Here is a 16,511-nt window from a genome sequence, read left to right as displayed (position 1 = left end):
AATGGTTACTTCAATCATTTTGAAGTTAGTTTGAAGTAACATGAGGAAGAGGAGATTGGCTTTTTAAGTCTTAGACTTTGTTATATTGAAGAAATTATCCAGAGACTTTATAGATCCCACTCTCCTCTGATTGTGTCTTTTCCTTGAAAGAGAAAGTTGAGGCAGTTATTATTCTACAGCTAATTAGTGTAACACAAATACGTTTTTCTGAACTGTTCAGGAAAATTGGAGAAAAAGTGTTTTTTGATTTGATAACTGATTTAATTACTAACTTCAGCACATAGCCACTTCATCTGAAACAAATCTAAACTTGCATAGTGCTTTGCATCACAAACGTGCTTGGTAAAATTGAGTCCTGAATAATGGGTCACAAATATTAAACAGTAACTAGTCTCTACAGCAGTTTTTGCAGTTAAAAACAGCACTTTTAGTAGCTGTACATGCTAGGTTTTGGTGTTTATCACTGAGCTGTTTTATTTGCTCTACTGTATGAATAAATTAGACAAAGGAAAGGTTGATTTTTTTCCCGTAAGAATATAGGTTTAAAATTCGGCTTTTTAAAACTTTTTCCAAAACTGATAAAAAATAAAATGCTTCTTGTAGGCTACTATTAGAGGAAAATACTATTTCTGGAAAAGTAGGCCTCCTCCAGATTATATGTTTTCTCTACATGAGAAATTTATAAGAAAAGGAACATTTTTTCCCCATGGAGACCCCAACAAAGTTCTGCAAAACACATTTAACCTGTTTCCTCTTTGTTCTAGGGAAACAAAGGAACCTAGGTTGTTAAAAACCCGCATAAGAACACTATGCTTGTGTGTGGGGATAATGTCCTCTCCCACAATTACTGTTTGTTTTCCCTCATGATGGTTCCTGAATTAAGAATAATCTGCAGTTGTTGCACAACTGCAGAAGCAGCTGAGGGGTTTACCTGGGAGCAGAGTGAACACGTGCTGATGTTCTCACTTGAACCAGGAGAAAACTGATCACAGCTTCTTCCACCGATGAATAATGATCAAGTGTCACTTAGTATCCTTTAGAGGCTAACAACTACTTTTACTGTTTGCCGCACAAATGGATGCTCCCTCCAGGTTAGATACATTACCCAAGTTTTTATTTTTGTTTTTGTAATGTATGTTTTCAGATATGGAAATCACCCAAAAACGTAGGAGGTCATAGAATGAGAAATGAAATCTCAGGTGTCCAAATTGGCTAATCCAATTAAAACCTATCCCCAAGCTGCAGTTATCTGAATAAAACAAAAAACAACTTTCATTTCAGGACTATATATGCAAATCTAAGTGCCATCACAATGATTTTTGATAATTCGGGGATAAAACGCAATAATTTTTTTTCTATGGCCTTTTCTCTCCAAAACCATTAATCAAAAGAAAATTGAAATGAAATAATGACAGATCTTGTAAGATCTAAATCCTGAATATTGTTTGCATATCGTCAGTATACCCAGAGGTGCCATACAAATAGGGTTGACCATAAACATAAGTGACAAAAGTAATATTATCAAAAGTCTCTCACTATTGTTATGCTAACAAGCTACACTCTATCCAGCCTGCAAATATCAAATGCTGGCTGGCATTCAACTGCAGTCACACACTGTAGCATCAGTGAAGCCCTTTCTTGAGAGCAGGGGCCTGTGACAGTCAGTCAAAGACTGGGTTGTGTATGCCATTCAACACCAAACTGGTGGGTGCCTTCCTATGTAACAGGGCCAGTGAGCACAGAAGAAGGGAAAAGCTCATGACTCCCAGAATGACCATTCCTGAGATCAGGGCACTGGTGACAGCGTTCAGCTGAAAAGGAGGTTCATTCGGAGAACCTGCAAGTAATAAACACACTCAATAGGAAGGTCCAACATCAGATTTATCTTAACTTATCCCAGTTTATGACTGCAAAGCCTCTGTCAGCAGTATCTTGTAGAATAATAGCATCAGACTATGCTACAATAATAGGATCAGATTATGCTACAATTTATTTGACTTCAATTCATTACCCAAAAGTGTTAGTCATTCAGTCATGTCCAGCTCTTTGTGACTCCATGGCCTGTAGGCCAGCCAGGCTCCTCTGTCCATGGAATTCTCCTGGTAAGAATAATGGATTGGGTAGCCAGCCATTCCCTTCTCCAGGGAATCTCCCTGACCTAGGGATTGAACCTAGTCTCCTGCATTGCAGGCAGATTCTTTACAATCTGAGCTACCAGGAAAGCCCAAAGGACTGTACAATTTAGAGGCCTGGTATCCCCTGAGTAGCCAAAAATTTCATTTATAATATGCTATAAAAATTGACCAACAGATTGCATATGAGTTCAGAAATTCTCAGTGAACTGTTATTTAAAATGCAATAAACTTGTAAAACCAGAACTCATTATATTTAGTTGATGACAATTTTGCAACTAATTACCAAAAATTACTTAACATTTTTAAAAATTATACTTTCACTCTCAATATATGTTAATTATCTTACCAAGCTGTGAATTGTTGGTTGGTGTCTCATCTGAGAGGAAGAAAAGAGAAACAAAAGTAATATTGTGTCTCCAAATATTTACCAATGTCTAATTCTATAATTGCTTTTTACCTATATGTCCCTTCACCTTCATCCACAAGCTCCTTGGGAAAGGCAGTAATGAAAGTCTGCTAGATTCTCTGCTTTCTCATTTCCTGTTCCACATGTCCAGGATTTCTTCATCTATTCATGCCTCCATGTCTACACTCTGACACTGCTCTGGGTGTATAAATAAAATCATAAAACATACTACGCTAAATTCTTCTCTGCCGACTTCACTGTATCATTATGTCTCTAGTCAGGTTAGTGGGGGCAGTAATTGTTAACCTCTACTATTAATACATTTTTTAGAGCCGTATAACCTGCTATTTATTATTTTTTTATAGAGAAATATTCATTATTTAGTTCCACTCTATTTTAAGTGATGCTAATTTTTCCATCATATTCTGCAAAACACATCAAGTTCCCAGAAGATAAATTCATACTTAATAACTAAATGAAAGGAAAACGCGACTCTTCAGCTTGAGTTTTAATTATTTGCATTTGTTAAGTAAGAGACTGAAGCTGTTGGTTCTTCACTTTTCCCTGACAAACACAACAGATGCAGTGAACACATTCACTTACTTTCCCAGTTTTTGTTACCTGTTTTTTAATCATATAGCAATTAACCCTTGAACTTATACAAGTGGATTTTATATTTGTGTTTAAGCATGTGGGTGTATACATGTGCCTGTATTATTTGAACCACAAAACGTGTGCAGTTGGCGATTGCTTCTGGAATATAAATATTATTACGATTAATATGTGTGTAATGCCACACAGTACACAAAGCGCTATCTCATATGTTATCACATTTATTTTCATAATTGCCATATGGTTTAGATATCATTGCTACTCCCATTTTACAGATGAAGAAACTTCCATCTGTCACATCCTTTATGATAAAATAAACATATGCTTAAATAAAAGCTCAGTTTCAGAGTCCTTTTCCTAAAATAATATAAACCAGCAAGTGTGAAGAATGTTTTTAGTAAAAAGATAAATATCTCAAGTGACAAAACTCCACGATTAATATTTGAAAATTGATGGGAGAAGCTTGTGAGATGTTTATAAAACAGCTGATGGCATTTCTTTTCAAACATATGAGTGTTGGCAGAAATGATGGTTCTGCTGTTTGATCCTGAAGTACAATTTCCAAAATAAATAGAGCACTCATTCACAGTATTCTTTAAAATGGTGTAGTATATTCCTATAGGACAAAAAGAAAAAATATCAGTTTTCACTATAAGACATGTTTAGGAAAATCCTAACCTCCAACTAACACTATCCTACAAGGACAACTGCTTCTCATGGAAACAGATAGGATGTGCACACTGTGATTAATTGATCCAAAAGATCTGTGTGCCCCTTTCCCAAAATGAGATGCCTCACTAGGATATGGAAGAGAATATCTAATGCTCTAAAATTCCTTTCTAAAAGTTATTCTTTGTTTAGGAATTACATTTATTTGCTATTTTTTAAAAGGTTTCTATTAAAGAATAAAAAGCTTCCTGGTATATATCTCAAATTAAGCAAAAGTTCCATGACTGTAATGACCTCTTTTCTGCACTTTCAGATTAACAGAAGAAATCAGAATATCCCCTCCTCTTTTACGTTACTACCAGCACTTTTGTAAGAATAACATCCCAGCTGTCACCCACAAGGACTTGGATGTGGACAAAATCTCCAAGTGGGGACAAAAGCGCCAAAGGAGCTACATCAGCTGCAGGTTCCAGGACTCTGAAAAACTGAAAGCACCCTACCTTTGGCAGATGGCTGAAATCAGAATGTGTAATACTTGAATATTGTTTGCAATTGTATTTGATACTAAATAAGGTTAAAGAGAATATGGTTATCTATTATCTGCTGTCTCCTGGCATCCTGCAATGTTAGGATCATTGCAATTAAAAGGAAAATCAACGCTCTGTCTAGAAAGAGGTGGTAGTGATTTTCCAGGAACTTTCTATCTCCACACACTTCAGTTTTTTTTCTCACATCAACTTGGTCTTACCCACATCTACACTAAAAGTCATCTTATGGAATTTAACCAGATTGGAAATCTAAACCTGGTGAGATCTTAAAAAAACACATAGCTAGCTGAGGACTCATAGCAGGAAAGTGATAGCAGCAATACCACAGCTGTTTAAAAGCCAGAAGTGGCAGATAAATTGTCATTCTCTGTTTTTCTGTCAGATAAGTAGCTGAAATAGATGGAAAACGTAAACATCTGTTCAAAGTTATATACAGAATGAATATTCTCCTTTCTTAGCACAAGCAAACTATTTTTTTTTTTTTTAAGTCTTCAATTACCTATGTTTTAAAAGGAACCACATATTTCAAGTTGAGAACCTTGGAAGTTTTTACTCTCCACTGTGTCAAGGAGTAGCCATTTCATCTCTACCTTTGAATTCTAAGATCCCCGAGGGCAAAGACTGTGGCCTCTTCTCTGCTTTATTTCCAGTTCCTAGAAGAGTTGCTGTCCATGGAGGGACTAAATCAGTAGGCTAGAGTGAATTATTCCCTATCCATGAAACTCAATGACACTAGTTTAACAAGAGTTTGGCTTGGACTTCTCCACAGGAATTCATATTAAAAAAAAAAATTAAGTACTATTGATTTTCAGTGACTGTACCTTTAAATTTCCAGAATTGTACCCCATGATAAGCATTTGACTACCAAATAACTATAGCCTTTCAGAGCCTAAAATAAGAACATTTCATGAACTTTGAGGATTTTGAATTCTGAGGATGTATATAATTTTCTAAATCAGCTAACAAAAGATAAACAATGTTGGGTAAAAAATAATCAGAATGGATTTTATTTCATTCAAATAAAAACAAGATGGAAGTTCTGAGGTTTAACAACTTTTTAAACTTGACCCAAGCCAGATGTCTATGGGAAGGAGTGGTTCAATGAGTAAACAGAGCAAAACTTCCAAGTATCAGAGAACTTTGAAGAAAGGAAATCATGCCTGAAATTAGACTTGCTTTTGAAAGTCACAGATTTCTGCAGAAATTCTACCTGAACTAAGGTAAAAATAAAGTGAAACTAAGGGAATAAGGTATCCCTGGTCATTAAGCTAGATATTTAATTTCTATAGAATTTGCCTGTGAATGGATATAGCCTGATTTCTGAGTTGCATTTGTTGTTTAGTTGCTAAGTCATGTCTGACTCTTTTGTGACCCCATGTGCTATAGCCCACCAGGCTCCTCTATCCATAGCATTTCTCAGGCAAGAATACTAGAGTACGTTGCCATTTCCTTCTCCAGAGTTGTGTTTACATGGAATTAAATTTTTTTTTAATTGTAAGGGTCCAGTTCAATTTTAAGTGTATTATAGTATTATAGCAAAAACATTGTTGTACATGGTCCTCTAGGTAGTGAGGCCACCGTGATATCCAAATAAAGGCCATCCTACTGTTATTTATCAAAATCATGATAAATAAATCCACAGAGAGTGAGAGAGAAATGAAGTTTAAACATGACCCTGTGGGGCTGTACCAGTGGAGAGACCAAGGTGATTAAGAGACAATCTTAGTGCTTTAGGAAATAATGTCATCTTTGAGGTGGAAACAAGTCTCAGTTGGAAAGGAAGATATTCAGGCATGACATCAGATGTACTGTTATCAAAAGCATTAGTTCTTTGAGGTTTTAACATAGATATTTTGGATGACTAGACGTAATATGCATGAAACTTATAAACCTGGATAGCTGGTTAGCTACAGTAGGAATAGAAACTGCTACTGAGATTTGGATATCTTAATAATTCTGATCTGTTTTTAAAATTATATTATATTGAAAGTGAAAGTGTTAGTCACTCAGTCATGTCCAACTCTTTGAGACCCTATGGACTCTGCCAGGCTTCTCTGTCCATGGGATTCTCCAGGCAAGAATACTGAAATGGATTGTCATTTCCTCCTCCAGGGAATCTTTCCAACCCAGGGATTGAAACTGGGTCTCCTGCATTGCAGGAGGATTTTTTACCACTGAACCACTAGAGAAGCCCTATATTATAACTGCAAATTATTTAAAATTTGTTATCATTAGTTTGATTTGATCCATATAATAAAGAAGCAAGGAGGTTAATAAGAAAAGTCATCCACTTTCCGGCATCTCAACATGCACAGAGAGGTGTGACTTTCAAGGTTCTTTTCTTACAACAAACTGAAATGCTCTGTAGAAATAAGAATATTTTTCTTGTGCCTACTCAAAAGCATTCATAATTATTGGCAATAAGAACTGAGTTTCCATGCAGCATAATTCTATGAGCTATTTCTGACAGCTAGAGATAAGAATTGGGCCTCTGACAAACCACAAACCAGTCATTTTCAAACCATTCACAATATTCCAAATTATCAAGCAGGATGAACTAAGTTTGAAATTTTATATTTAATAAATTCATGCATTTTTTAAATGGCCTATTAGTTTGTTTGTTTTTTAATTACTAATATGTCTACACAAACACAAAGAAGTAAACAATTAAAGAAATTATCTGGATTTTTCAGAACCAAATGACTTCTTGCCTAATTATCTCTTTCAGATGAAACTTTCTTTTCATTGTGGGATGGGAGGTATGGGAGAAAAGGTAAAGATAATCTAATTGAAACATAATAATAGCCTATGCCTAATATAAAATAGAGAAAAATGATTACCATATAATCCAAATCAGAACTCCACTTTTCTTTTTAGACAAATTTAGAACAATAGAGTTAGATAGACTCTGGAAGTCTACTTTTTCAAAGCTTTTATTTAAAAAATAAAGAAATAAAGAAACATTTGCCTAGAGAAGTGAAGTAATATCCCAAGTCCTACATCTTATTAGGACATAAGCTCAACTAGAACCAGTTTTTCAGACTTCAGTGTGTATTGTTTATAATGCATGTCTGTTTTACCCAACTCAGCAGTCCCCAAACTTTTGGCACCAGGGACCAGTTTCATCGAAGACAATTTTCCATGGACCATGGTTGGGGTAGGAGCATGGTTTCTGATTGAGTCAAGAGAAATACATTTACTGTGTACTTAATTTTTATTATTGTTATATCAGCTTTACCTCAGATCTACATCAGGCATTAGATTGCAGAGGTGGGGGGACTCCTGATCCAAGTAATTCTGGATGTCTTTGGGTTCACACCCATAAAAGCGGTATCCCTTTGGAGAGTGTTTGTAAGTGTATGTGTATGGACATGCATGCACAGATAATTGTATATATGAGAATGTATTGTATAAACAACTGTGGCCATTAGATTCAAGAGCACAAATGTGTGTACTGGTAGGGGTATTTACATACTATTACTATTCAGGATTGGAGAAGGCAATGGCAACCCACTCCAGTACTCTTGCTTGGCAAACCCCATGTACGGAGGAGCCTGATAGGCTGCAGTCCATGGGGTCGCTAGGAGTCGGACACTACTGAGCAACTTCACTTTCACTTTTCACTTTCATGCATTGGAGAAGGAAATGGCAACCCAGTCCAGTGTTCTTGCCTGGAGAATCCCAGGGACAGGGGAACCTGGTGGGTTGTCATCTATGGGGTTGCACAGAGTCAGGCACGACTGAAGTGACTTAGCACTATTAAGGATCCTGGATGGAAGCAATTGGTATTCAAACTGGTAATTTAAGGAGATTTAATAAGACGATTTGTCTAGTCAAGGCTATGGTTTTTCCAGTGGTCATGTATGGATGTGAAAGTTGGACTGTGAAGAAAGCTGAGCACTGAAGAATTGATGCTTTTGAACTGTGGTGTTGGAGAAGACTCTTGAGAGTCCCTTGGACTGCAAGGAGATCCAACCAGTCCATTCGAAAGGAGATCAGTCCTGGGTGTTCTTTGGAAGGACTGATGCTAAAGCTGAAACTCCAATAGTTTGGCCACCTCATGTGAAGAACTGACTCGTTGGAAAAGACTGATGCTGGGAGGGATTGAGGGCAGGAGGAGAAGGGGACGACAGAGGATGAGATGGCTGGATGGCAGCACCGACTCGATGAACGTGAGTTTGGGTGAACTCCAGGAGTTGGTGATGGACAGGGAGGCCTGGCGTGCTGCAATTCATGGGATCACAGAGTCGGACACAACTGAGTGACTGAACTGAACTGAATAGGATGGTTTATAAAGATGGGGGCTTCCTTGATAGCTCAGTTGGCAAAGAATCCGCCTGCAATGTGGGAGACCCTGATTTGATTCCTGGGTTGGAAAGATCCCCTGGAGAAGGGAAAGGCTATCCACTCCAGTATTCTGGCCTGGAAAATTCCATGGACAGTCCATGGGGTCACAAAGAGTAGGACATGACTGAGAAATTTTCACTTCACTCAGTTTATAAAGATGGAGGGAATTCACAAGAGAAAGTCAAGTTACCAGGACTATGGGTTAAAGGGAGAGATTCCAGAAGTCTGAGAGAGTAGTTGAATGGAGACTGTTGTCTAGTGGGAGCCATGTGAACCTCACACCCATCCTCTGACAGTGCCGCCTATTGATCTAGTCCAACCAGAAACTAAACCTGGCAAGGCATCCATCCAGTGGATGGATGCAGTTCACAGAGATAAGTGTTTTAGGTCAGAGAGGGGCTGGGAAAGGTAGAGTAGCTCTGGATGGGCAAATGAAACATTTCCAGAAGCATATTTTGTGTGTGTGTGTGTGAGTGTGTGTATGTATGAAGGGAAATGTGGTAAAGACAATATTGCCCTTTGAGAGTCAGTTGAATAAACAAGAAACTACCATGAAATTAAAGTTGTCTAGCAATTTATCTTGTCTCACAGTTTATTAATGCTCTTTAGGAACTATTTTGAGTTATGCTTATAAGCCAAAGAACAAGCCATTTTGGAACTATCTATTACTACACACAAAAAGAGGGGCACTCTTACCACTACGAGTAATGATGGGGCCCGCAGAGAGTATGGCGTTTCCAGAAGTACTCTGGGGACTCACAGTGGTCCTCCTCCCCACATCTCGCCTTTCTCTGTGGCCACAAACCTAAGGAGTTAATGAAAAGAAGTGAAATTCCACACCAGCACAAAATTGTTTCTTTATGGCCATTTGGAAAGCAGATTCTTTTAGAAGAAATACCACATGTTTAATTTTATTCATTTACTTCTGTGCATTTAATTACTTTGCATATAACTGTTACAGTGTTTCTATCCTGGCTTGGGCCACATTTCTTATTTCCTTCTGATGTAATTGTGCATCGCCTCATTAATTTACATAGATCAACTGCTCTCCTGATAAAGAGATGTGTTTATCCAACTTTTCTACTTTTATTTCTCTCAAGCCTTTAATAAATTTTTCCCTGAAAAAATTGGTCAGCACAGAGCCAAGGAAATGCAGACTCCTAGATAGCATATTCAAAAGCAGAGAGATTACTTTGCTGACTAAGGTCCATCTAGTCAAGGCTATGGTTTTTCCTGTGGTCATGTATGGATGTGAAAGTTGGACTGTGAAGAAGGCTGAGCATCGAAGAATTGATGCTTTTGAACTGTGGTGTTGGAGAAGACTCTTGGGAGTCCCTTGGACTGCAAGGAGATCCCACCAGTCCATTCTGAAGAGATCAGCCCCGGGATTTCTTTGGAAGGAATGATGCTAAAGCTGAAACTCCAGTACTTTGGCCACCTCATGCAAAGAGTTGACTCACTGGAAAAGACTCTGATGCTGGGAGGGATTGGGGGCAGGAGGAGAAGGGGTCGACCGAGGATAAGATAGCTGGATGGCATCACTGACTTGATGGATGTGAGTCTGAGTGAAGTCCGGGAGTTGGTGATGGACAGGGAGGCCTGGCGTGCTGCAATTCATAGGGTTGCAAAGAGTCGGACATGACTGAGCGACTGAACTGAACTGATATAAAATGAATATAATCAATGATTGTAAAGAATTTGAGTGCACATATAAACACCTTAAAGCTTGTTGTTTTTCAGTCACTCAGTCCTGTCTAACTGGTATTCTTGCCCTTGCCATTACTTAATCCATGTTAATATTGGTATGACCCTAGGGGGCCTGTCAGAAATAGAATTTTATTTCTTCACTAGTAAACGGGTGTATATTTTAGTGGCAGCTATATGAGCTTCCCTGGTGGCTCAGACAGTAAAGAATCTGCCTGCAATGCTGCAGACCCAGGTGTCAATCCTCGGATAGGGAAGATCCCCTGAGAAAGGAAATGGCTACTCACTCTAGTAATTTTGCGTGGAGAACTCTATGGACAGAGGAGCCTACTGGGCTACAGCCCATGGGATTGCAGAGTCGAACATGACTGAGTGACTGACACACACGTAGTACAGATCCACATCTTTTATAGTTTTTAACTCTTAACACCAGGGGTTCCCTGGCCATCTGGTCAATCAACCTTTCTAGTGCCAGTGCTGCCCCCAGCACAGGCTTGCCCATCGTCCTCTGATCTGCTCCGTAGCCCTCCTGAGACTGGAAGTTCACAGGTTACTCTGTTTCTTGTGTCTGTGCTTTGATGATCCTTTGGTGTAGAGTGTCTGTCTTCAAAATCACATCTCTTTGATCAAGTCTCTCATCTTCTATTTCATCTCTCTCACAATGATAAATAGTGCCTTTTGCTACAACACATATCTATGTCTGCCTTTGCATCATAACATTTTGTCATATTTTATTCCTTGACTATTTCATGCTTCTAACAGATAAGCTAATTAAATTCAGAATTCATGCATGCATCTCTGTATTCCCAGTATAATGCTTGGCACAAAGTAGGTATACAATACATCTTTACTGGATGAATGAAAAAATTGTACTTCAAACTATCTGACCTGATGCATATTCACCTTCTATGTAGATATAAGTTCCTAACACTTGATAAACTTCAGCTTAGATTAATACAGCAGTTCAGAATAAAGTTATCAAAAACCTACTGGCATGAGGAAGGGGCAGTCATCAGCTCTGCATAGCTTGGTAACGCAGTGCAGGAAGACAGTAGACATTTTTTGATTCTTGTGTTTCACAAATCGGAACACTTCGAAAGAAAAGCGGCCCCGCTGGCTTCTGCCGTTTTCGATGACGGTAGTTTGAGGATCTTTGTCACAGCTGCATGTTAGAGAAAGTGAAAACAATTAATACTGGAAAGTACCAATCCACCATGACTTGTACATTAATTTCGGCAATATTAAGAGGGTTTTCCCCATGCCTATTATATTAAAAGCCAACAAAATTATGCCATGTTACAGATTTGTAACAGGAAAATAAGCTAACTCAACAGATATGTAGGAGTGACACAGATCATAAAATATAAACAAATCAGTTTATGATTACAATATTTCTGCCAAATTTTAGAGGAATCATACTATTATAGGTTGAAAAATCCAAAACAGCATAAAATATACAAAGTAAAACATCTATCTTTGCCCTTGTCCATGCCCTTCCACACCCACACACAAACCTGCCTGAGATGATCTCACATGTTACTGCAGCCTCACAGGACATATGCAAATAGAAACAGAAGTCATATTCTCAATGTTCCCCTCTTCTTAAACAAATCATAGCAAACTCTCTCTGTTGTTTTGTATCTTGCCTTTTTAAAGTTGAACAATGTAACTTAGAGATCTCTCTGTATCAATAGAGAGCCTCCTTCATCTTTTCTCACAGTTGTATACTATTTCATCATGCACACGTGCCAGAGTTGACTCAACCTGGGTCCCATGTATATACCCTTGCTTTGTTAGCCAGAAAGAAAAACACCAATACAGTATACTAACGCATATATATGGAGTTTAGAAAGATGGTAACAATAACCCTGTATGCGAGACAGCAAAAGAGAAACAGATGTATAGAACAGTCTTTTGGACTCTGTGGGAGAGGGAAAGGGTGGAATAATTTGGGAGAATGGCATTGAAACAGGTATAATATCATATATGAAACGAGTCGCTAGTCCAGGTTCAATGCATGATACTAGATGCTTGGGGCTGGTGCACTGAGATGACCCAGAGGGGTGGTACGGGAAGGGTGGAGAGAGGGGGGTTCAGAATGGGGAACATGTGTATACCTGTGGCGGATTCATGCTGATGTATGGCAAAACCAATACAATATTGTAAAGTAATTAACCTCCAATTAAAATAAATTTATATTTTTAAAAAAAATCTTTTGAATTTTACAAATAATAACGAACAGCCTTACAATACATCATTTGGAAAACGTGCAGGGTTATCTACACAATATGTCTGTAAGGATCGCTCAGCAGACTTTGCCATATTGCCCTCTCTAAGTGTTGCTGCGTTTTGTACTGCCCCAGTCATGTATAAAAAATACTTAATTTCCCTCAGAGCTACATCAACAAAGTATACGCATAAAATTGTGGATTATTCCCTATTTGACAGGGACAATAAACCATCATCATATAATATTATTTCAGCTTTTTGTTAGTGTGAATGGATATGTGCATTTTTCATATATATTAGAGCCATCTGTATTTCTTTATCTGAAATTTATGTTCTTTGCCTAAATTTTAATTGTATTATTGGCCTTTCCTTTCTGATTCCTTTAAATCCTTGGTTTTTAAGAAACGTGGTTCCTTGTTTGTTATATAAATTGTGAATTGTTCTACTTTGTTGTTTGGCTTTGGACAGTCCTCACTGTGTGTGTGTGTCGGTGTGTGCATGTGCCTGTGTGCGTCTGTGCCTGTGTGCATATGTTTGAGAAATTTTATTTTTATATAATTTAATTTTAAATATTTCATTTTATGGCTTCTAGTATGTGGGCTAAAGATGATTTTCCATACCCCAAAGTTCTAATGATACTTTGCATTTTCTCTCCCATCACTTTTAAAGCTGTAGTTTTTACATTTAAATTAATAATCCATTTAAAGTTTATCATGGTATAATGAGCAAAGCACAGATCTCATACTTTATTTTTCTTATGATTATCTACTATCCTGCACTGTTTTTAAAACTCTCTGTCAATCCCATTGATTTGCATATTATCACACTCTATCACCTAATAAATGACCATGCTTTCGATTTATTTTCAACTGAGTATTGTCAATTTTTATCTACGTGTCTAGCCTCACGTAATATCATATTTCTTAATAACTTTCAGTTCAGTTCAGTTCAGCCTCTCAGTTGTGTCTGACTCTTTGCGACCCCATCAGTCACAGCACGCCAGGCCTCCCTGTCCATCACCATCTCCCGGAGTTCACTTTAGAGTGTCTATTAACTGCAACAGCTGGTAGTGTCATATCCTTTTCATTTCCTTGTAGATTTTCCCCTTTCTTTTGTATTTTATGAATTTTTTGTTCATCTATTTTTTTCTCGATTCAGTTAGCTTATGATTCTCTGTTCTTGTAGGTGTGCATTTCTCCAGGCTTTCTAGCTTCTATGGCTCTGGCACCCTCAGCATTCACTTTTCTTCCCCACTTCTCCTGCCATCTCTTCCCACACCACTTCCTCCCAGCTTTTTCCTATACTGTATGTCTTGATCTTATTAACTAATTTTATCAACACTAACAAATATTTTGTAATTTCTAGGTTTTCGAAGACAATGGCACCCCATTCCAGTACTCTTGCCTGGAAAATCCCACAGGCAGAGGAGCCTGGTAGGCTGCAGTCAATGGGGTCACACAGAGTCGGACACTACTGAGCAACCTCACTTTCACTTTTCACTTTCATGCATTGGAGAAGGAAATGGCAACCCACTCCAGTGTTCTTGCCTGGGGACTCCCAGGGACCGGGGAGCCTGGTGGGCTGCCATCTATGGGGTCACACAGAGCTGGACACGACTGAAGTCACTTAGCAGTAGCAGAAGATTTTCTTTTCCTCCTAATCTCACTGAAAATGTCCTTTGGGAACCCATTTCATTCTCTATAGTTTCTAAGAAGAAAACTGAAAGAACTAAGCTGAAACCATAGTCATACTAGAAGTCTAATGATCATATTCCAGATTATTATATGCAATTATTATAGAAATTGTGAAATTTCTATAGATTATAGAAAAACAAAAATGTCAAAGCAAAATGATCCACAATCTCACTGTGCATACATAACCATGGTGAATCTTTTGATTAATATTTCCTTACACTCTTTTCTATAATATATAAATGAGGTCAGTTGTACAATTGTGTATGCTGATTCTTTCATTTCATATTTTAAATTGTAAAGAACCATCTATTTATAAAGATGGGAATATCAAGAAGACAGAAGGGGAAGAGATAAAATAGAACCAATCTTTTTTTTCTATTTTATAAGTAACTTTGCATGATTATAATGCCTATGTGAGCTTTCAACTTGCTGGTTCTCCATAATTCACCTACCCATTTCCTTGCTGCTGAACACGCAGTTGCTTCCTATTTTTACTATTCTAAATAGCACTGATAGACAAGAAGATGATAAATACTTTTAGAATATGCTTCCTAATTCACAAATGTAGAATCAAAAGATATGAAATCTTTTAAGGATTTTTTTTTTAGGATATTGTTTCCCAAAAATGTTAACCAAATGAACACTTCCAGCAATAGGATGAATGTCAGTTTGATCATACCCTAAAGAAGCACCGTAACCTTGATTAACCAATAAAATTTATCCTTTTGATTTCCCATCATATTATTCCCATCATGTGTCAATAAGCAGCAGTGATCAGAGCCAACTGCATTTTATAAGCATGATTAGAAGCCATTGCTTGACTCTCCTGTCAGGTAAAAATGCTGAAAAGGAACTAAGATGATTGAATGTTTTTGTGATCAATGTCCCTTTTTCCCAAATGTAGATTACATTCACTCTATCACTATATATTGGGAATGAAGTCAATGTTATTGGACCTGATTAAAAAAAAAAACAAGGTGGTAGGTTTTCATTTTAAATGCTGATAAATGAAGAAAAGCATTATGGGGTCTAAATTATCTAGACCATTACTTTAATTTTACACTCCTTTGACATACCAAGAGACAGTCTAGTTTCATAAAAATAGTCACTGCCTTTCTCTTACTACCAATAATCTCCTAACCATGCTTTTCCTAAGACAATGAAATATTCCCATATGACCTAAACATGAATAAAACATCTTTGATGTGCCAAACTTACTTGTAACTTTCATCCAACAATAGCCTTTTCAGCATTTCATGTTGAAAACTGTTCTCCACTTTTACACTTCCAACTATATTTTAATTTTTGTTCAGAATGTAAAACTTTAAATTTAAAAGCTATAAAAGTACCTTATAATTCATCTATCTGTCCTCAATTTTCTATTGCAATTATCTACAATTGAATTATTGCTATCAATACAAGAGTTAGACACCTACCTAAGGAAGAGATCATATCGAGTATCATCATTTGGGTTCCCTGATGGGGTCGTGTAGCAATAATCCATTAAGACATTCCATCTGCAAGGAAAAGGAAGAATAATCTAGAGTCAGAGTCTCCTGTGGATAATAATTATTAACCCAAAGGAAGTAGATATTCACAAACTTCTTACTCCAGGGAATATAGTTTTTTAACTAATTATTTCCTGAGACTTCTTGTTTAATAAAATGTTCTCCTAAACTCAGAGTGTTTAAAAGTCTGCAACAAATTGCCATCGCACATCAAGTATCACATAAAACCAAGAACAGAAATGCCAAGAAGAGAAAAAGGGAGAAGGCAAAGTAGAACCAAATTTCTCAAGAGCACCAATCTCTTCAGGATGCAAAGTTTAAATAACAATATATGAGAAACCCAAAATAAATCATATACATGTTACAATTTTTTATTAAGGTAGAAATGGATCTTTACTTTTGAATTTCCTTTCAATTTTGATCATCCTGGATTTTCTAAGAATCAGACAAAATGACTTATTTGATTATTTTGCAGAGATGTTTCTGGGGATTGTTATATATAGTTGTGGGCCAGAGTTCTTTTGTTTTTTTAAATAAACATTTATTGAATATTAACACACACATAGGAGGGCTTCCCCTGTGGCTCAGCAATAAAGAATCCACCTGTAAAGCAGAAAATGCAGGAGATGCAGGTGCAATTCCTGGGTCAGGAAGATCCC

General features: G+C 37.3%; 1 protein-coding gene across 1 annotated transcript in view; it reads right to left on the bottom strand.

Annotated features, from left to right (window-relative positions):
- Window positions 1–1,661: 1,661 nt before the first annotated feature.
- ZPLD1 (zona pellucida like domain containing 1) overlaps window positions 1,662–16,511 on the bottom strand; it is a 51,189-nt gene continuing 36,339 nt past the window's right edge. Inside the window, exons 7-11 of the mRNA XM_052648817.1 lie at window positions 15,781–15,861; window positions 11,412–11,583; window positions 9,414–9,522; window positions 2,482–2,511; window positions 1,662–1,837 (exon numbers count right to left, since the gene is read on the bottom strand). Of these exons, the coding sequence (XP_052504777.1) occupies window positions 1,662–1,837; window positions 2,482–2,511; window positions 9,414–9,522; window positions 11,412–11,583; window positions 15,781–15,861 (568 nt within the window). The remainder of the gene's footprint in view (window positions 1,838–2,481; window positions 2,512–9,413; window positions 9,523–11,411; window positions 11,584–15,780; window positions 15,862–16,511) is intronic.

Source organism: Budorcas taxicolor, chromosome 1 (assembly GCF_023091745.1).
Source record: "Budorcas taxicolor isolate Tak-1 chromosome 1, Takin1.1, whole genome shotgun sequence".
Classification (NCBI taxonomy): domain Eukaryota; kingdom Metazoa; phylum Chordata; class Mammalia; order Artiodactyla; family Bovidae; genus Budorcas; species Budorcas taxicolor.
Note: the sequence above shows the minus strand (reverse complement) of the source record. Positions and strands in the feature narration are given on the sequence as shown.